General features: G+C 39.0%; 1 protein-coding gene across 1 annotated transcript in view; it reads left to right on the top strand.

Moving 5' to 3' along the window:
• Positions 1–10,392: 10,392 nt before the first annotated feature.
• Positions 10,393–22,318, top strand: part of LOC308232151 (hippocampus abundant transcript-like protein 1) — a gene marked incomplete at its 5' end in the record, with an annotated part of 46,116 nt that continues 34,190 nt past the window's right edge. Inside the window, 2 exons of the mRNA XM_080638215.1 lie at positions 10,393–10,566; positions 19,469–19,564. Of these exons, the coding sequence (XP_080494341.1) occupies positions 10,393–10,566; positions 19,469–19,564 (270 nt within the window). The remainder of the gene's footprint in view (positions 10,567–19,468; positions 19,565–22,318) is intronic.

The raw sequence follows: 22,318 nt of genomic DNA, 5'->3' as shown, positions 1-22,318 counted from the left end.
ATGTTCTAAAGAGCTTTAGTATTCTTAGAAGTTGCAAAATGTTCTTGCTTCTTTTCAGATTAAAAATTCCATTTTTCTTTAAGAATGCATGTTTCTCCAGAAAAGTAATTTGCTCTATGTGGGAAAAGCCTGTGCAAGAGGCAGTGAAGACAATGACATAAATGAAGGGTAATGTTAAGGAACCTTACAAATGATTCCAAAATTGTTAACAAATGCCATCTTTTGCTGTGGGATGTTTTCTGTGGTGTGTTTCCAGTTAGCACTCACATTGTTTACTGCATTAAGGCATATGCTGTTCTGTGGATGTGCATTTCCTGAGATGCCTGACACTGAGAGCAGACCTTTGCTGAGCTTAGAGACAGCTGCATGAGCCAATGCTCCGCTTCACCTTAGTGCAGCGTATTGCACTAGAAAAATGGTCAGGAACATATCAGCATAATGACAGAACCACAGTCTCTACCTTATTCACAGCTGGAAACCTCACACTGCATCATCTAAATTTCATTCCCTTCCATCAGTGTTCTTCAACGTTTCTAACACAGATCACCTAACCTTTTAAAAGTACACATACACATGCACACTGCTACTGTTAAGCAGCAGTCAAGAAAGCTGAGCACTGCTGTATAATGTATGTAAATAAATATTTATTACTATGCAAAATTGTGGTTTATCTCAAAATTACAAAGAATTAAGTGCAGAATAACAAAAAAAGAATGTGACACTTGGGTTTGGACGCCAGAAGATACCCACAGCAATCATGAAGTAACTCCCAGCTTTTCTTCATGGCACTTGCTGTTCCTCTGAATGCAATGTTTTTATGGATTATCTTCTCTTGCCTTGTGAGTAACTTGTGACTTACGGACAATAGGCTAAGTAATACTGCAGATGTACCAATGAGCTCCCAACCACAGAAAAAAAAATACAGACAGAGTCTGGAACTAGGTGAGTGGGAGGCCTGTTGGAGGGAGAACGGCAAGGGAGACAATCACAAATCACACACAGATGCTTAGAGAGGTCCATATTGGCATCCTCATGCCACCAATGAGATGTTCAGCTGGCAGTACTTAAAGTTATGCCTCCATAGTTTTCAGGACATGTTGTTTCATGCTTCCACTTAGGGGAAAATTAATGTCATCAGGCAAAGTCCTGAGGGTGCAGCCTACAAATCATACTGGTTTTTTCAAAATACCAGGTTCAGTTCTTTGGAGCCTCAGGGACCTTGGAGGCATGTCAGGTCTACTATGACATAAAATGCGTACCTACCTTTCTAGCAGAGAGAACACAAGTCTGAAATTCCCATAGGAAAAGGGAAACATATTTTATGTGCCAAATGGACATGAAACTCTCTGCTTGTATCCATAGAAATTGCTACTCAACTTGTAAAAGGAAACAACAGACAGGCCTTTCTATTGTTCCCTTTTTGTTCAGGAAGGAAAGGAGCAGTATGTGCTGTCACTTTGGGAACCAAGTACTTCTTCATTTGTTTGAAAAGGGTTAAAATATAGTTGCCTGGAGTTTTCTGCTCCTCCTCTCTCCCTTTCCCCAACCCCCCATGGGGAACTGTGAAAAAGGATACTTTTAACTGGACCCTCAAAACAGCAGTTTTAGTCCTTGGACAAGGCATTACCTTTATTGACATGCTTTTCCAAGATAAAGCAACAAAAAGCAGAGTTGATGCTGCTCCAGTATTTACTACATGACTATATGTGAACTGCAAGTAGGAAAGAGGAACATGTGCAAAATGTCTGCTTTTTGTTTCTCTCCTATTATGTGCAAAATTACAGCAAACTCCAATTCTGTGTAGAAGGAAAAAGGCTTCTAAAGATACTCTAAAATTTCTGTATACTTTAGCAGTTTTAGGACTGCTTTGGGTTTTTAGCCTTTCCTGAAGCCCTGAAGGCAAAGTTCAAGGCTGCACATTCAATATAAACAAAAAAAACTGTAAAAGAACCATGAAGCAGAACCAAATAACTACCCAAGGGGGAATTCTGAAATAAGATACAGGTGTAAACACAGCTGCAAGGGAAATAAATAACTAATTCTACTAAAGGTTAGCATGCCCTGTACTGGAGGCACATGCTGTTAACGTCTAAGCTTCTTGAAAAGCTGTAATAGGCTGTACCACCAGAACTTGCAATTTCGCTGTAGTCGTAACTTATACGGATTTACTTATTATGTATGCTGTGAGTTTACGCATTCATTTTCATTCATTAGGTTGGCTCTTTATGACTTATTAATCACAAGGTACTAGTGATAGCTTTTGTCTAGTAAATACTTTTGAGAGCTCTTTTCTTCAGACTGAAAGCAGGGATTCAAAATAAAGAGCTATTTATAGAATGGTATTAATATTCCACTAAAAAAAGCTATTGCAAGGTATTTATACGATCATGCATGAGAAACTGAAACCTGGAGCTAGTTACTTTCTGAATGGAACACCTCCATGGGAATTCTGAGTGAAGGCGCAAGCAGCTGTAGCAGCTATGACCACGTCTGTTGCAGGAAGTTACCAAACACTGCTCTGCAGTGCCTGGCAATATATGAATCTGTCATTCAAAGTGAAGTTCTGTGAATGCTCCAACCTCCAGCCCCTTTCAAACATCTTAAATCACTGTTAAAGTTCATATTCTATTGTTTTAGTAAAAGCATAAAAAGGTGAGAATTGAATTCTTCCTTAATTGGTGACATACACAATATGTAAGTTCAGAGATGTAGACAAGACAACACAGTAAGGATGGCTTTTCTACTACTCTAGTAGTAAGCTTGAGGCCAAGCAACGGCTCAATAAACTTTTGCCTCATTCTACAGAAGTAGAGGAACAGCAGCACCAGCAACAAATAGATTTAACTGGAAAAGGGCAATGCTAGCTGAAATTGCAGCAGAAGTTACATGGTTTGCTACATACACTGGAATTTTTGATAGTCACATTTTGTGTTTCTTGAGCAAATTCAGGTTTAAATCTATTCTGTCTTCTTGGCATTTTTTGTTTACTTCAAATTGACTCTCCTATATTCTGTGCTTCATATAAAATTATACAAGCTGCTGTGAACTGTTGAACTGCAGGCCTTTGCAGTTGTCACTATTGCAACATAAAGTGAGTAAGTAGCGCCCACTACAGTTAAATCCGAGTTTTGACTTCCATCCCTCAAGTGTAGCTAGTAAATTCATCCAGAGCCCAGCTTAAATGGAATAGGTTCTCTGCTGATAAAGGTCAAACACCATCTTGTTTTTTTTGTTTAAGTTTGAACTCTTGCCCTTGAGTTTCAAGCCTAGCACCAGTAATTAACCTTCCATTTCCTGTTGATAAGGATTCTTTAGCATTTGAACCTGGGTTTTTTAGGTTGGGTTTTTTTTTTTTTTAATAATTCTACTTTTTTTTTTCATTTATTTTAATTTATTTAGTTTATTTAGTTAAGTTTTATTTTATTTATTTTAATTTAGTAGTTTCTACTACTAAACCCCATAAAAGCACAGGAGATATGCATAGATGATACAGTAGAGACAATTTTAAAATACAGAACAATAATAATTGAAAATGTCCTTTATTTGTCACAACCTGGATCTCACTTGATGAAGCTATATTTTGATAATGCGGCAATTTTCACAACAATGGCTCTTTTCCTTTGATTACCAACTGATCCCATCATGTAAACACACGCTAAGGCCTAGCAGAGTGATAGACGTGTGAATGCCTTGGAAATATGGTATCAATGTCAACCTTGCTGCATGTCTGAAGCATTGTTGTACCTGTTATGTCCTTACAGAGTAAATGAAGACGGAAAAACCTAGTGAAATTGTCCGCTAACTCATTTCCAATCACAAAACAGCTAAATGAATTTCTGGGTCTCTAAACAGTGGTCCAATTTTTTTTAAGCACTGCTGTAAGCCTGCAAGATTTCTCACGTTGCCTGTGTGTGTATTCTCCTTGATGGTAATACCCCTCTTCAGACTGAAAGCATATTCCATTTTGACTTGTGAATAGGTGTCCTGGTTCCCTTAATTCTCCAAACAGATAACTTTCAGATCATAATAATGGGCTTACTTTCAATACTGTCCCACGGATTTGGCAGACTGTCATAAATCATAGAATAGTTTGGGTTGCAAGAGACCTTCAAAGGTCTTCTAGTCCAACTCCCCTGCAATAAGCAGGCATCATCTTTAACTACATCAGGTTGCTCAGGGCAACATCCAGCCTGGCCCTCAATGTCTCCAGGGATGGTGCATCCATCAGTTCTCTGGCCAACCTGTGTCAGTATTTTACCACTCTCATTGTAAAGAATTTTTTTCTCACATCCAGCCTGAATCTCCCCTCTTTTAGCTTAAAACCATTATAATTATACTATGATTTAAATTGATATGTTGCTTAATAATCGGATTATTCAGCTAACTCCTGTGTCTTATACTTAATGACATATGTGACTATGCAGAAAGTAATGACCACTTTAACTAAATCAGTAAAAGTATGATTAGAAATCTAGGTCTTTAATTTAAATGAAATTCTAGGCTTTTCATTTAAAGGCAGGTTGTGGGGGTTTTTTAACTGTATATGCCTAAAAGTTGCATCTACTATCAATATCTTTGTCCCATCGGGTTCTAGGCATCTGTGGCATTCATTGGAGTTGAATGTGATAGAAGGTATTGACTTGCCTTTTCTCTGGTGATATCAAAGGTAGTTGCACTTTCCCAACACAGGTGATAGTCTGGCCATCTGCTTGAAGGTGATCACTTTTAGATAATCAGATTTTACAATTTTGTCTTGCATGCTTGCTAATACATGTCTTATTACACAATTATATAAACAGCCCTTATTACACAAGCCCTCTGTCTTGCCAAAGTATTGGTATAACAATTTCTGAGAGCTCACTCTTACTCTTCCACTGGTGGAGTTCTCAGTCCTGAGGGATATGGCTCAGTCAAACAGTAAAGTCAGGACCCTGAATTTTAGGAGAGAATTTAGTCAGTAGGACCCCCTGGGAAACTGCCCTTAGGGATGGGGGAACAGGACAGAGGTGGCAGATCCTTAAAGACACTTTCCATAGACCTCTTAATCTCCATGTGTAAGAAATTAGGAAATGAAGGGAAGAGACTGGCACGTCTGAGTCAAGACCCACTGGTCAATCTAAAGGGCAAGAAATAAATACAGCGGCAGTGGAAGCAGCAGCAGGTATCTTGGAAAGAGTATAGAGATGCTGTCCAGCTGTGCACCGATGGGGTCAGGAAGGCCAAGGTGCAGCTGAAGCTGAAGTGAATCCAGAGGACAGCCACAGAAATTATGAGAAAATGCTTGGGTTGTTCAGCCTGGAAGAGAAGGCTGCAGTGAGATCTTATTGCAGTCTTTCAATAGTTAAAGGGGGCTTATACAAAAGATGGAGACAGACATTTTAGGAGGGCCTGTTTTGACAGGACAAGGGGTAATAGTTTTAAACTAAAAGAGGAGAGATTCAGACTACATATATGGAAGAATTTTTTTAACAATGAGGGAGGTGAGGCACTGGCATAGGTTGCCCAGAGTGGTGGTAAATGCCCCATCCCTGGTATCATTTAAGGTCAGGTTGGACGGTGCTCTGAGCAACTTGACTTAACTGAAGGTGTCCCTGCTCATTGCAGGGGGGCTCTATTAGATGACCTCTAAAGGTCCTTTCCAACCCAAACTATTCTATGAATCTATGATTCTATAATTCTTGCATTTTAAATTAATTACAGAGATTACTTCAGTAGCTTTGTCAAGTTGATGATCAAACAGCCATGTGCCTCTCATCAACATTAACTGGAGCTATTGTGCACCTTACATTTTGCAACACAGTTGTTATACTAAGCAACTTTTTTATAATTGATATAGAAATTGAAATACCACATAGGAAATGCTGATGCTCAGCTGACTTTTCCCTTGTCCCTTCCCCTTCACATCAAGCAAGAAAGAAAACCATCCAAACCAACTAGTTACTACAATTCATCAAGAATATGACTTTTGAAAACATCTGTATACTAATGTTACAGGTCTTCTCTGATGCACTAACAACTCAACAATAACTCTTGCTACTCATTAGCAATGACATTTTAATAGTTTTTAAGGGGACATTTACCTATGTTTGCTTAAATTAGCTACAATATTTTCATGCACTTAACAATAAAGCACCTTGTAAAGAAGTACCCCAAGACTGCATTGAGCACAAAACCTAAAGTGATATCTACCCCTGAATGTATCCCTCTAAAAAATAAAATGGGAAATGTGCATACCTTTTTTGGTTTGCAGTGAATGACACTAATGTTCCTGAATACTAACTGTCATATTTGCATATAATCTACTTGACAGCTATTAATAGAAATTATGGAACTCTATCTTCATCATTGCACAGATAAATCTGAAACAAAACCATCAACAATTTTTGAGTACTCACTCATGGCTTTACATAAACTACAGGCAGATCAAACTGAAATCCACTTCTACAACTGCTAGCCAAAAGTGGGAAATCATCCATATCCTGCAGCTGTGGACCAGAGAATTACACAAAATTTCTTTTAAGCATGTAAGCCTGGACAGTTGGAAGTTACATTCATAGGCATTTACACAACACAGGCAACTGTGGATGATCTCATGGACTAACATTTCAATTTCTGTAACTAATTTTTGCTGTATATATTTATATAGAATCATAGAATAATTAGGGTTGGAAAGCACCTTAAGATCATCTAGTTCCAACACCCCTGCCATGGACAGGGACACCTCACACTAAATGATGTTACACAAGGCTCTGTTCAACCTGGCCTTGAACACTGCGAGGGATGGAGCATTCATAACTTCCCTGGGCAACCCATTCCAGTGCCTCACCACCCTCACAGGAAAGGACTTTTTCCTTATCTCCAATCTAAACTTCCCCTGTTTTAAGTTTTAACCCGTTACTCCTTGTCCTGTCACTACAGTCCCTGATGAAGAGTCCCTCTCCAGCATCCTTGCAGGCCTCCTTCAGATACTGGAAGGCTGCTATGAGGTCTCGACACAGCCTTCTCTTCTCCAGGCTGAACAGCCTCAACTTTCTCAGCCTCTCTTCATATGGGAGGTGCTCCAGTCCCCTGATCATCCTCGTGGTCCTCCTCTGGACTTGTTCCAACAGCTCCATGCCCTTGTTATGTTGAGGGCACCAGAACTGCTCACAGTGCTCCAAGTGGGGTCGCATGGGAGCATGAGTAAAGGGGCAGGATCACCTCCTTCAGCTTGCTGGTCACGCTTCTTTTGATGCAGCCCAGTATGCAGTTGGCTTTCTGGGCTGCGAACGCACACTGCCAGCTCATGTTCATTTTCTCATCAACCAGATGAGATGCACAGCTCATCCATAACAATAGTCTGTACTGCTTGGTGTAATACCTAATTTTGACGTTTGCTGCTTTTGTCTACAGAATTTAGGAAATGGCCTAACCAACGAGTATGTCTTTCTCTGACACAAGAAATATGCTCCTCCTGTAGTATCCTCCCCAAAGTCGTATCATTGTGAGTGAGCATCCACAAATAAAAAACTTATATAAATAATTTACAGGGTATAATTCCGTTATTTTTCCATGTTAATTTAACCTTAATATTAGTGTAATAATTTATCTGGAAAACAGCACATGCTACATCTTGTAACATGGATGCTTCTAGTAAGGAATTACCTACTACTCAGGAAAAAAATTTTATTGAGCTCCCAGCTCACCATCCTCCTTTCCTGTTCTCGCTGAAACATGTTAAGTTTCTCTGCAACACTGTTGCAGAAAAATCCAAAAATTAATTATGTATTTTTAATTATATAACGGAAAAGAGATTATGAAAAGTTAATTTGATATGATAGATATCCAGCAGCAACAGCAAACTGTTCTAACTACACAGAATATTTCTACTGGCACATTAGAATACAGCAGGTTAGCAAATAATGACTGTTAATTCTGTTATAAACACAGAACCACAAAATGGTTGAGGTTGGAAGTGACCTCGGAAGGTCATCTTATCCAAACCCTGTCCTCAAGCAGGGCCACCTACAGCCAATTGCCCAGGACCACATCCAGATGGCTTCTGAATGTCTTCAAAGACAGAGGCTCCACAACTTCTCTGGGCAACCTCTGTCCATGCTCAGTCACCTCACAGTGGAGAAGTGTTTCCTGACATACAAGAGGAACCTCCTGTGTTTCAGCCAACTGCCTCTTGCCCGGTCAATTGCAGAGGATTTAAGGCTGCAGAGAACCAATTAGATGGAAGCTGATTTATGTATTTTGTTCTAGTGCCTGAAATGTGTAAAACAGGAGAATCACTAGCAAAATCTTCAGTTCATGTTAGGACATGAAAGGCACAAGTCTTGCAGTTCAGTGTGGAAAGTCCTCAGCATTGACAGCCACTCGTGGATGCAGAGTTTGGCATTGTGCATGTCTTTTAACTCCAAATGAGTGAAATATTGCTTTCAGTCAAAATAAAAAGTGTTTTTGATTTTTTTTTGTTTCCCTTCCCCCCCCCCAAAAAAAAAAATTAGCCTTCAAAGACAGAATTCTCAGCTTCAGGTATCATGTAAATATTTAAAATTGGGTAGTGGGTAGGACCTGCTTGTTTTAATTCTCTTTCAAAATTTGTTGAGCTGCTGTTCTTCAAATATCTTCTACAGCTGATTGATTTCCACCTCAGGCATTACTATTTTTTAAAATCTAAATGATTTAATTATTTCTTCTGACTTGAATGGTGGAAGGTAACAGCCATGTCATAGTGTTGCAGAACTAAGTCAGTGCACCAGTCCTGGGGCTGTGACAACAGGTAGCCTCCAGCTCCTGGCAACCAGCCCTCGAGATGTGGTGGTGCCACAGTAGAGTATTGGCAGTGGCAGCTGGTAACAAAGCCAGCCATGGATGAGTATGAAATTGCCTGTGCTAGCCCAGTCTGATAGACTAGCAGCCAGCTGAGATGGGGTAGGGAGAAGAGGGCACACAGGCAGGTGCTGCTTTGTACTGCAGTTGCACATATGGAGAGGGAAGCAACCAGACAATGGCACACTGCTGTCCTCTCCCTCCTCTGCCACAGAGCTGTACAGTTGCTGACAGTCTACAGGACAGATAAGGTGGATGTGGTTGCTACCGGATATGTTAGCCATAAACCTGTCTACCTACAAAACCTGATATATTAAGCTTATGTATTCATAACTTTCTAACTGAAGTAGGTGTTTGAATTAATAAAAAACTCCTCAGTATTTGGAAGCCTGTTGGTTAACAAAAAAACCGACCAGAACATCCAACACGGCAAGGGATGAAGGCTCTCTGTTTACAATTTAATAGAAAAATGGTCAGGTCTTCAAAGGAGCAAAAAATATTGCTGTAATTCAAAGTAACAGGTGACTACTTTTGAAGAAATGAAATATTTGTAACTTCTTGGCTAACAGAACAAAAGAAGTGGAAAAAATGAAATTCCACACAGGGTTTCCTTGAGCTGGCTAGCAAAATTAATTTTAAAGATTATGTGTTGATTCACTAATGCCTGTATAATAAGAAAGATAATTTTGTGTTATCCATTTAGCTCACTGTATTCCAATGTTCCTCTTAAAATATTGATGTCTTCTTTAAGCAAAACAGAGCTTCAAAAAAATGTCACATACAGGAATGTGTTCAAGTCAATGCACACTACTTTGCTAAAAGAGAATTCTTGTTAAATTGTGGTGTAAGATACCCTAAAAGATGAATTTCATTATGCACTATATCAAGTATATAGCTTGATATACACAGCACACGAGAAATGGCTTTTTAAATTAAAATGTCTTATTCCAGCAGAATGAGAAGTTCCTAAACTATAAACAGCTTGGTACTTAGCAGCACAGAACACCTGAGGTACCAGGGAAAACAAAGGCTTGAGCCCAATAACATCAAGGCAGAAGAGTTTCCAGGGTGAAACGCTCTAAGCATCAGACATGCACAGGCCACATTCAGCTGCCTGGTGAATGGCGCACTCTGGATGGGCAGCTGGCCCTATGCATTCGTTTTTCAGCCATAATCTTTATCATCTCAAAGTACTCCATCTGTGCACATTTGGTCAGCTGACTTCTTGTGAAATCTTGTGATATTTCTTATGACCGGCTGCCTTCGCACTACTTAAGGGAGAGAACACTGAGATTCCAATTGCACCTGCCTGGTGGCGAAGGGCCCACTCAGGTTTGCGGCCTCCGCAACAGACACTCGTTTGGAAACCATTCCCCCAAAGGCTTTCGCGCCGCTTCCGGCCGGTAAGGAGCAGTTCCTCGGCCGTGCCAGAGCGGTGCCGCGCGGTCACGTGAGCCCGGAGGCGGTGCCCCGTGCAGGCGGCGCGGGCGGGGGCCTCCAACCCACCCCGCCCCGCCTCTCCCCGCCCCCTTCGCTCCTCCGGTCCCGCCGCTCCGGGAGGATGGTGGGAGCGAGATGAGCCCCGAGCCGGAGCCGTCGCCAGCCCAGGCCCGGGAGGAAGAAGAGGAGGAGGAGGAGGAGGCGGCGGCGGCGGCGGCGTTGTTGAGGGAGGGCGGCGGTGCCGCCGGGCGGGACGGCTGCATCATGCTGGTGAAGAGGGTCGGCCTGAAGGCGGGCAGCAGCGGCGCGGTAAGTGCGGGGCGGGGCGGGGTTGGGGGGCGCTGGGATTTGCGGGAGGCGGCAGCGACCCAGCCTGTCCCACTGAGCATCCCCACCCGTAGGGAGCCAGCCGCTCCCCAGAGCGGCGTCCAGGTGTCCCCGCGGCCCCGGAAACCTTCTGGAAGTCGGGGTGCGGTGGGGCGCCGGGTTCCCGCCGCCTGCGCTGGCGGCACCTGGGGTCGGACCGGCCCGGGATGCCCCGCCGTCCCTCCGCTTCTTGTGCCAGCCCCGGATCTGTGCTAGCTTCGGCGTGTCGTTGCTAGGTCATCGTGGGCAGAGGTGACACCTGGGAGCAGATGGCTGTAAATAAACTTTCTTTTAAAACATACAAATCCGAGGTACCTGTAAGTAAAGCTTAGATTTCCTTCGGAGTTATACGAGGTGCCTCTTGGTGAACCAAAACCATATTGTTACCACACAGTTTTAATAACTTGCTGCTTTTTCTGTTTTGTCGCTTCCCACTACATTAAGCATTAATATGATTTTGTGCAAATAAAAGGAGCTGGAAAGGGATGGTCTGTGCGCTTGAAAGCATCCGAAGTTGTGTTTGTGTGGGAGCGAACCTTAATTACTTCCCAGCACAAACGTCTTTTGAGTAGCTTAAACCTTCCACTTTGTGTGTGCATGCTCATGAGATGCTTTTGAAACTGATCTGAGATGACACCTCCTGAACTTTCTGCTGTAGGTGGGGACAGGTGAGTTGTTTCGTGTCGGGTGGATCAGAGATCATACAGCCCACCCTGTTTGTTGGCAGTGATTCCAGAGCAGAATGGGAGTAGAGGAACCCAGGAGTAGCAAAACAGTGAAGTAACAAAACAGATGATCCTGTCACGTGTGGGTTTTGAAGGGGTACAGACAGAAAACTAGGCAAAGGCCTGCTGTGATAAATCTTCTGGCAAGTTGAAATCACATAGATTTTATTTGCAGCCCGACTTACCACCTATTAATATTTTTTTTGTTAGACTGTATGCATGTTAGGCTGTTCCTGAATAATGTATTTAGTATTAGTTTACTCACAGACTCAGATATGCTGCAGGTACTGCTTGTTCTGGAAGTTAAGTTTGGGTGGGGGAGCCAACATCTGCTACCTGTGCCACCTAACCTCCCAGGGATAAGCATCTCTGCTATTGGATAGGCAATAGTTTACTCTTTTATGTTAATGTGAAGTGAATGAACTTGTGATATCTTCAGTTGAGAATTAATGGCATAGCATTAATGTGGTGATATGGCTAAAACTCAAAAATGGAAATAAATAAATAAATATTGAAACCCATCTATTTGATATCAGTAGGTTCTTTGTCCCTTACTCATATCTGATGAAGGGGTTAATGTACTTTTAATAAGTGGTTAACCCACAGAAGATTTAAAAACAAAAAATTTCTTCTGTGGAATTCATTAGTCAGGTTATTTTGTGTAAGTTAATTACAAAGTATATGCTGCACATCTGTAAAGGATCACTTTCATATTTGAGTCTTTGTCTTTCACTTCTCTTTTAGAGAAGCCTTCCAAAAAGCAGGCTGGACTGTATGGTATATTTGTTGTTCTAGGTTTGTGTACTGCTCCTATTTATAACGGTAGGTATGTAAGATACTGTTACCTTACTGTAAGATACAGTAAGACAATCTTAAGACTGAATAGGAAAGTAACTCTAGAAAAAAAGTGTTAAATTTTTAGTTAAAAAATGTAAGTTTTCATTTTTATTGACATGGATGATGGGGTTAAAACAGTAAAGGTGATGCTGTCATTGTATAAAGGAAAACCGTACAAATTTATTTAAATATTAACAGAGAGTAGGAAATGGAGGGTATGGGTAAAGAAATTTTTAAAAAATCAAGGAACTTTGATTTTTTTTTTCGAACTTTGATTTTTTTTTTCTAACTTTGAGGAGTGAAACTCAAATGGAGAAAAAGTCTGTGAGTGACAGAGGAGCTAACTTGTGTTTTTTATTAAAGTATGGAATGTTTGCTGCAGTTGGATTAAGGATTAAAATAAGACTTTTGAGTACTTAAAATATGATGGTTTGTCAGTTTGAAAATTTAGCATTTTCTGTATAATCTTTAGCATAATCTTTATAAAGATTTATATAGCATAAATATATATATTTATATAAATATATATAAAGCATAATCTTTGTAAAGATTTATGAAGATTTAGCATAATCTTTATAAAATTATTTCAGATTTCGCTGTCTGGATAGGGTTTTTTTTTTTCCCCCTCCCTCCTAGTCATACCCTTAAGGGACTTTGTGTTCCTGTAATGGATCTCCTACCACAGAGAAGGACATGAAACTTTAATCTTATCTTCCGTGCATTGATATAGCAGTAATACAATTATAGGGTCTGCTTCACAATTCCTGACTGGGCAGTCTGTTTCTTACTTTGTTATTGCACTTCTGCACCTCCCTGTGATTCTCATGTGGCTGTCATACTGCTAGAACTCTAACTAGACTTTATTGAAAGAGCTTATACAAACTAAAATATGAGGGGCTGGATCATGGCTTTGTATGTAGCTGTAGAGATCTCTTTGAAATCAATGGGAGCCCATCTTTGGCATTTGAAAGTAGAAGCTTGCCCTTTTGGCTTCTGACAAAGAAGGAAATAAAGAAATGTCATTTGGGTGAGGCACTTCTTTGCTCTGTGAAGGATGTTTTAATTTTTATGCTGATTCTTCTGTCACATCAAATCAGTAGGACAACGTGAAAGAGTGCAACCAGGTCTGTCAGGTTGCACAAGACTTTTTACCTCTCCAGCTTAGGAGTAACAAGCTTCTATTTTGTTCATTTATCTGTACCTAACTTCACCCTGTTGAATGCATTGGCTTGACTGAATTGAAGAACTAAATATAAATGGCAGGCAAATAAGTTTTTATTAATTGAGTTACTGGCTCAAAACTAATAGGAATAGTAGTATGTTTAAGTAAATTTCACTTGAATCAAATCAGTTCCTGTTGGTTGTGTTACTTCGATTTCAGTGAGCTTCAGAAATTGAAGTAATGATGCCACGGACATTTTGTTACTGGTTATGCAATCTTGTTCCATCTGAATTATGAACATTGGTAGTATAGAACTTAGCGTGACACTCAGAATATTCATACTACGTACTTCATTTCTATACAACCTGTTGTCAGTAAAATAATGCCATGGTAGGGAAGAGTTTTAGTAAAATACAGTATACTGTTCTATCTAAATAAGAGCTCTTATGGGAGAAGTCCCCAAATAGGATATCTGAAGATAAAACACACCTATGTACCTCTTTGAGAATTAATCAGACATTAGTTTCATGTTCTCGGACACTATAAAATGCCTCAGCTGTTGTGAAGCCTAGTACCTCTGTGGTTTTTTAGAAGCATAATGAATGCATTCTGAAGGTCAGAACTGTACATCTCGGAAGTTTGCCAGCCTGTGTGCGTTAAACTGTTTTAAACAGCAGAGCACAGCTGGTATATACTCAAAGAATTATCTGTAATTTTACCTTGTAATTTTACCTTGTAATTTTATCCTTACTGCTATTATTTTTCTTTTTAATGCTTCAAAAAAACCATAGCATGGTGAAATTGAGGCAGTTTGATTAAATGTTACGAGACTTTACCAAAACACCTTTCAGTCCATTAAGTTATTTTTTTAAATTTCTGGTTTGTAAATTGAGTTGCCAGTAGTAAATATATTGTTGAGGTTGGCAGTTTGGGTAGCCAGTCCTTTGTGGCACAGTATTGTTTCCCCCACAAAAATTATTTTCCCTGTTAAATCTGAATAATAAGAGAGAAACTGTGTTGCCTTCTCAGGGTTGCCAGTGTCATTCTGAATCTTCCCATCATGTTAAATTAACACGGAGTCTGAGCTCTGAACCATTATCAGGAGTGGTTATCTGCTCTCTGTAAAAACAAATAGCTCTTGCTTATATTCATGCTGAGAGGGCACTTATGCTGTTCTGAGTTTTTGTTACTGATCCTCCATCTTCTAGCAGTTTGAAAAGTTTCGTGTCTAGGAAAAAGTATGCTAGGCTAGAGCAGTAGAAATTTAATTATATAAATAGGGCTTGATACTTCAGTGCTGAAGATCCAAACTTAACTACTGGGCAATGTGCTTGAGCAATTATCTATGCCATGGAGAAGTATGTGAGTTAACTAAGCAGTCTGTGCTGCTTTTTAGGGTTACTTCTGAGTGTCATGCATCTTTCTACATTTTTAGGAAGAAAACTTCAACAATGTTTAAATCAGCTAGCAATTTGGTGTAGCATAATATGCTGGTTATATATTATTTCTGTTTTAATTAAGCAATGCAGTACTGTCTAAAGCGGAGTTTTCAGAATGTGTCAGGGTGTATGGTTATTGTTCTCTGGGGTGCTTGATTGGTCTCTGGGACCTTTGATGGCCTTAGCCTCAAAGACTGAAGCAGAAATGGTGTTCTCATGTTTTATGTCCTTCAGAATTCTGCTTCTTAAACTTGTCCAGTTTACAGGAATGTGTTCCCAGGAGAAAAAAAAAAGGTGGCAAAACATTTTGGGCACTGACAGGACATTGCAATTTTAACTTGGTGTGTTTGGTCCCAGTTTACTAATTTTTTTGTATTTTAGCTTAAGGCAGTGACAATTGTTTTCTCTTCATGTCACTCCAAGTTCAATAAATCCCAGTTGTATCTTTCTGCAGATGTTTTGACTATAGCTTGGAGGATCTTACTTCAGCATTCTTCTATACCTTTGGCAATGTTCTTTGTCCTTCTGTGGGCCTTTTTCACTTGTGCTTCTGTAAAATAGGCTGTTAAACAATGTGTATTGCTTAAAGCTTCTGAACAAAACAAGCAGTCATGGGATAAGAGGGAGATCTAATAAAAATGGTTAGCGCACCAGAAGCAGAGGGTTAGGACAGGCACATCACATGTTTATGCAGCAATATAATGATAATATTTTTTCTAACATGGTCTATCTTTGAATACACTTTTGTAAGCCACTTGCTAAACTGGTGTCTTTCATGGAACTGTTTTCTCTAGGATCACATTCCTAAATAGTGGTCATCCTATATGTGGAATTTTTTTTTCATGTTTGCATTAGGTAAATTTATCTACATTAATTTTAATTTGCCACTTAAATTGTTTTACTGATTCCATCAGCTTCTGATGTTCTTCACTATTACCCTATAGCTTTTCTAATGTGAATTGGTTTTTGTCATCAGTGAGCTTTGTTACTTTGCTTTCAGCTTTTTTACAGTTCAGTTATGAATATGTTGAACTACACAGGCATTGGGACAGGGCACTGGGACTCATCTGGTAACTTTCTTCAGTTGTGGAAACAGATTGGGTTTGATTGGTTGGTTTGTGGGTTGTTGTTTGGTTTTGGGTTTGGTTTTGGTTTTTTTTTTTAAGAGCTTTTGGTGAGGGTCCTTCAGTATGTTTGCTTGAATTCTCAGAAGGCTTATTAACGTGCCCTCTTTTATCCATGCATGTTCTTTTGAGAACTCAGGAATTTTTTTGAGGCACAATCTATTTACAAAATCTGTGCAGCTCTTTCCATTTTGAATGAGCTGTGATTCTGATACTCTAGTCCTGTGTAATATGATTTAACCTAGCTTTTTGTTGAGGGAGCGCATCATTATCTTGCTGTCCAGATACAAATCTGCTTAAGGTATTTCTTTTGCAACTGAAATACAAGTTTGGACAATGCATAAACTGAATTGTTTATGATTTATATTCTAGCTTACAAAGCACATCTGAAATGCTGAAGACTGTGCCGGACTGGAGAGTACTTTCACTTGTATTCAGCGTATTTTGCCCTGCATAGAAATTACATGTCTTAGGCTGTGGTTTATACACATTATCACTTTGGTGGTTACTTAATGTGACAAAAGCAGCTGTGGTCTTCCAGGTGCTGCTTTTTGCACTTCAGTGAATTCTTGCCAGTGCCAGTAAGTGAGTCATTCATGGGGAACAGCTGGAATTAAGGTGGTTCCTGAATACTTCAGTTTGAAAATTAAAGACAGTAGGCAATAGAAAGAGGTGAATATGCAGTATGCCTAGAGAACTACTTGGGTAACGTGAGAGAAAAGAGTATCCATAATGTAGTGAGACAGATTGGTAAGTAATATTTGTGCTAGAATCAGCTAAAATGATAAAATAGTGATGTAGTGACGCATAGCAGGAAAAGTGTGCATTTGAAGTATAATTTGCAGGAGAAACTAAGGAAAGAAAAGTGAATATAAATGTGGAAAGGGAATGCGCTTTATGGTTTGGCATGAACTTCAGGGTTCGTGTATGAATGATTCATGCATGTTTCTTAACATGTTTTACTGATTCTGTTCAGTTCTTTGATTTCTTGAAAACTTTAGAGTTGACAGTGGACTGCAGTGCGGGTTGTTGTGTAAATTAAAAGTACTTCTAGCAGTCAGATTGTGTAGTGGGAGAATGGTTCTGAAGACACTTTTAAAAAATAAAGTAAGAAAACTCTTCATACTTGCTCACTTGAATGTTGATTTACATACTATGGCAGGACTGTGAGCGCTGTTTGCAAAGTTGTCTGTGTACTGGAAGTAGAACAAGCAACTAGCAGGCTCTCCTGAGAGACCCTGCTGCCTGGTGGGAATGAATTTCCCAGAAGAGGGTGTGGGGGGCAAGTTCCTTTGATTGTCTCTTCTGAAGTTCAGTTTGAGTTTGGTTGTTATCTGCCTGAGAAATAACAGAATTATTCGACTGAAAAGGTACTTCAAAGAGATCTCTTCCTCCTCAGGGCAGGATCAGCTGTGAGGCATGAGCAGGTTGCCTAGAACTTTTCTGGTTGGGTATTGAGACTATTTGAGGGTGTCTGTGTGCAGTTCTGTGGGCAAAAAAGCATGCTGTGTTTATCCAGTAGAGTCTTCTGCACTCTGGAGGATTTCAGAGCAGTTAGAAGGTGGGTTTGTTTGCTTGTGTTTTTGTGTGGTGATTTTTTTTTTTTTTTTTTTAATTCCTCTGGAATAAGTACATTCCTTCCGACAAACAGTTAAGCATGTTTGAAATTGGATGTTAGGGTGCTTTGGCAGCCATTCAGACAACTTTAATTGTTAAATTACAGATTTGAATTAACAGATAAATAGTTACCTAAAAGTGGTGTGAATAAATGAATACTGTTAATTCCAGCTTTGCTCTGAAAATCTGGGACGAGCTATAAAACTGTGTCTTGCTGTGGCATGTTTTAGGGTGACTTGTAATAGCACTTCTTTAAAATGTCTGTTCTTATTGATACTGTGTTGTGATTTTTTTTCTCCATTTCTATGAGCAATTTGTCACCAGCTGGATTTATGATCTTGACAACTCCTCATGGGTTTATTAATGTTCAACAGCTGTGTTCTGCTTCAAAAAAATTTGTATTGCATCCCAATACTTTTCCCTGTTATCTTCAGATTAACTTTGGGGTTTGTTTTGCGTCTAATAAAGGCAACAGAAATGTTTTTTGGAATTGGGTGTCAGTGAAAAGCATGGAAATGTAAAATTGGAGAAATAGTGGATATTTTGGTGGAACTCCTATGACTTCAGATTTTATGATGATGGCCTTAAACTTTTATTGTTAAGCGTTTGAGATTACGTAATGTTTTGCTCATTATTGATTATGCAAGTATAATAGCTTGACCAGCAGCTGCATTTGAAAAGGATTCTAATGTTCATACGTAGTTTCTCAGCCCACACGCTGGGTTGTCATCTGAAGATGATCTGTGTGGACAGAAGATAGGCCCATAACAGGTTTTTAAGTTTTTCCTGAGGGCACTTAATTTTTAACATTAAAGCTTTAAAATTTTGGGGATGGGGATGATGAAAGCAACTTGTATTTTACCAAATCTGTGCTATTTCTGAAATTATATTTAAATCTTTTTGATCACAAAGAATTCAGTTGTTTGTCTCCATATTGGCTAGTTCCAGAAACCTGGAGCTCTTTGTGCTTCAAGTTTATAACAATTTTTCACATGTGTCTCAAGTTCTTTATGTAGATTGCGTGCAGTTGTGTTCTGTTGCAAAGGATTTTCTCAATATAGAAATGAGCCAAACCTATTACTTCTGCGGTACTTTCATCTTAAAAGGAAGTATTTTTAGAAAGCTCTTTGATTTTAAACTGAGTGAAGAGTTTTTATTGCTTTCTTATCAGTGGTGCAGGCTGTGTATATGATCAATTATAAGCTATTTTCTTGAAAATAACTTGATGCTTGATTCCAGATCTCTTACCTGGGATCCAGGCCTTGAGTCTTGAACGGAAGCAGTTTCACAGCATCCTAAGCATCATAAGCACTTCCATGGTTTGCTCATTCTTGTGGGATTACTTGTTGACTGGTAGAATAGCTCCTGGGCCTCTAAAGTGTAGGCACACAGAAGTGTAGGTCAGCAGTTAGCAGAAAGCAGTTGCACAGATGGCATAAGCTGCCTCTTCTTTTTTGTATTTGTGCAGTTTCAAATGCAAAAACTAGTGCTCTTATGATTATGTACATTGTCGTAATTTTGTTGTAATGGTGATGTGATCTTCGTAAAGGAGGTCTGTTTCATTGTCACTTTTGGAGATAGCAGGGAGATTTACACCGTTTGTCACACTGCTGTGGAAGGGTTGTGAATAGTACTCAAGGGGAGATGAAGCCTGAAGGCACACTGGGGGTTTGAGCAGTACAGGGCGATATCAGGAACTGGGAATATAGTTCTCTTCAATCAGCAAGCGTTTGACGGAATAAATGTTCTTAAGTTTTCTGGAGATCTTTTGTTGTTCTGTTATAACTCTTCTCCACCCTTGTTTGGCTTATTAGGGTTCCCAAGGGCTTGGTAATAAGTCATTCTGAGAGCTGGCGGTGCTAGAAATATGTTTCTAAGAGGTCTTTGCACATGTTACTAACTAGATGTTTACAAACCACTGCATGTGTTTTTCTTTCATAGCAACATGGTATTAGTCGGCCAAGCGTGTACCATGCGGTGGTGGTCATATTTCTAGAATTCTTTGCCTGGGGGCTCTTGACAACTCCAATGCTAACAGTAAGTATCACTGATCAGCTGTCTTCTTGACAATAATGACAAAAATTAATTTACTAATTTCTAGGGACTGGGGCTTTAATTTGTTTTACATTTTCTGCTTACCTCTTTAACTGAATTCCAGGAGTCTCCACATTTAACACTGTGCAATACTAGTATATTAGAGCTGCGATTTGAACTGCTGAAAGACTAAAAGATAGTAAAAAATAAATTAGCAGAACACTGTAATACTTCTTGACTTTTATTTGACTTTTAGGGTAGTATCAGTTTAGTGTATTGATGTAAATGTTCTTTGGAAATTCTGGTTTTTTTAAGACTGTAGTTCAGTTCGTCTTTCAGTCATAACAATTGAATCATCTATGCATTCCATAGTTAACTTCGTACATATTGTGGGCTGGCTGTTTTGCAAGCATATCACTTGAACTAAAATGTAAAGGCTTTTATATAAGAAGTGGATTTTGTAAGTATTTAATCTGTTCTGGAATTCAGTTTGGTAATAGGATATGAAGAAATGGGTATTATTAATTAAAATCAGGCCTGCCTGAGAGAAATCATCAAAAGTCTGTTAGTCCAGTTTTTCATCAGATAATATCTTTGAATACAAGACAGGCAAGGTTTCATGGGATTAAAAGGTCTTTGAGTTAATTTTTCTTCTCCAAACCCAAATAAAATAATCTACATAATTTTTGAGAGGTGTTTGTCTACCCTTCGTAAAGACAATCACTGATCTTTTTAACATAGCTTAATAATGAAGTCCATATAAATGGTTAACAGATTTCCATAAAGAAGAGGTCTCACTAAGTGACCATCCTGTCACACTGTCTTGCCAGTGTCATAATATGGGGAAGCTTACTGGGTGTTTCTTTTGTTTCTTTTGTTTTCTTTCCTTTTTTTCCTTAAGCAAAATGCTTGACTTAAGTTGCTCAAGCTCAACACTTCTCATTTGAAAGAATAATGTGCCAATAATAATTCCTACACAGTCTTAAAGAAAACACCCCACTTTAATAGAATTGTTAGATGGGTTCTTCAATAGTGTACTCCCAAGTGCAATAGTTACATATGAATTTTTACTGTTAGTCACATGCAGCTGAAATGTTAATTCTTGAAATTAGTATTGTGTCTAATGGGAGTGTTATGAAATTCTTCAAATATAAAGCTAAATTCTTACTTTGACTGAAGATGTGTGGATTCAGTACAGTTGTGGTATTGAACGTCTTGTATTTTGAACAAGTTGTGTTTCTGTCTTACATGGTCTTGAATACTTTGGAGGCTGTTAAATTGGATCAAAAACTTAATTTAAAACACTGAGTTACACATAATAGTGTAACTTGCCTTACACAGGTGTAAATCTCTTCTTTGATCATGGGGCTGATCATCTTTATCTGTAATCAGCTTCGCACACACTGAAAGGCTGCTCTTTGTTTTAAATAATTTCAAACCTGGTTTGATACTTCCACCCTTCTGTCATGTAATGTACTTGTAACTTACCTTGACCTGCTAATAAGTCAGCACTATTAAAAGTCATTCAGAACTTTCCTATGAGCAAGGTTCAGCACTGGAACTGCCATTTGCCCACTTCTGTTCAAGGAGGTTTGTCTGGTAGGAGGGGCAGAAGTGGAAATGTCTGGCCTGTCAATCAAAGCTCATGATCACTCAATTTTTTGTGTTTGTGATTCTCCAGGTCATTGTCAACATTAAATTAGATTAAAATATTGTGCATTCTCAAAATAAACTGTATTTATTCTATGATAGCTGAGACTATGATTTTTTTTTACATCTATTAGCAAAGCTGTAGTATTTGCTACATGACGCTATACTTGAAGAAGAGATGATTTAAAGTGTTTATAAGCACACAAAGGTTATTTTGGGCACAGACTGCACAAAACTTATGCTCATTCCTCTCATTTGTGGACTTGTAAGCCACTATTAGTAAATCACTGTTAGAAATATTAATCACTTAATGGCATATTGTGTCTTTAATGTAATCTTTTTATAAACATGCGCATACTGTCTTGAGAAGCTGTGGTTGCCACATCCCATCCCTGGAAGTGTTCAAAGGCCAGACTGGATGGGGCTTTGAGCAACTGGTGTAGTGGAAGGTGCCCCCGCTCATGGCCAGGGTTTGGAAATAGGTGATCGTTAAGCTTCTTTCCAACCCAAACCAGTCTATGATTCTATAATATGATTTCTATCAGTAGAACTCAAGTAAGGCAGTTCTCTTTGCTAGTTTGTCAACTTACATTTCTTTTGTCTATAATGTGACAGAAATTAATCTCAAAATCTTGAACCAATATCAGCAGTGGTTATCTTCCAGGAAAAATACTGGAAAACACTTTACAGAACGATAATTAGGATAGTTAAGACTGGACACTGTGAACTTTCTGCTTGCCCTGTTTTTTGTTGTTTTTGTTGTTTTTTTTTTTTTTTATTTTTTTTATTTTTTTTATTTTATTTTTTTATTTTTGGTTTGTTTTTTTTTTGTTTTGTTTTTTATTTTTGTTTTTTTCCCTGACTTGGAAGACATCTGCTTTTTTTCTAAAATGAACCTTGACTTTTTTCTTCTAGAGCTGCAAAATTCTTTTAAATAGAAGATGAGATCAGAAGTAAATAGAGCTGTTAATAAGCTGAATGATCTAACCAGTAGTTAGCATGGGAACGATAATCTTTATTAGATCTGTTGTTTCAGAATCTTAGTCATCCTTGAAAAATGATGCTGATACTTCTCAATGATACTGAAATACTGTGTTTCTTAGGCTA

This window comes from Psittacula echo, assembly GCF_963264785.1.
Source record: "Psittacula echo genome assembly, chromosome: Z".
NCBI lineage: Eukaryota > Metazoa > Chordata > Aves > Psittaciformes > Psittacidae > Psittacula > Psittacula echo.
Note: the sequence above shows the minus strand (reverse complement) of the source record. Positions and strands in the feature narration are given on the sequence as shown.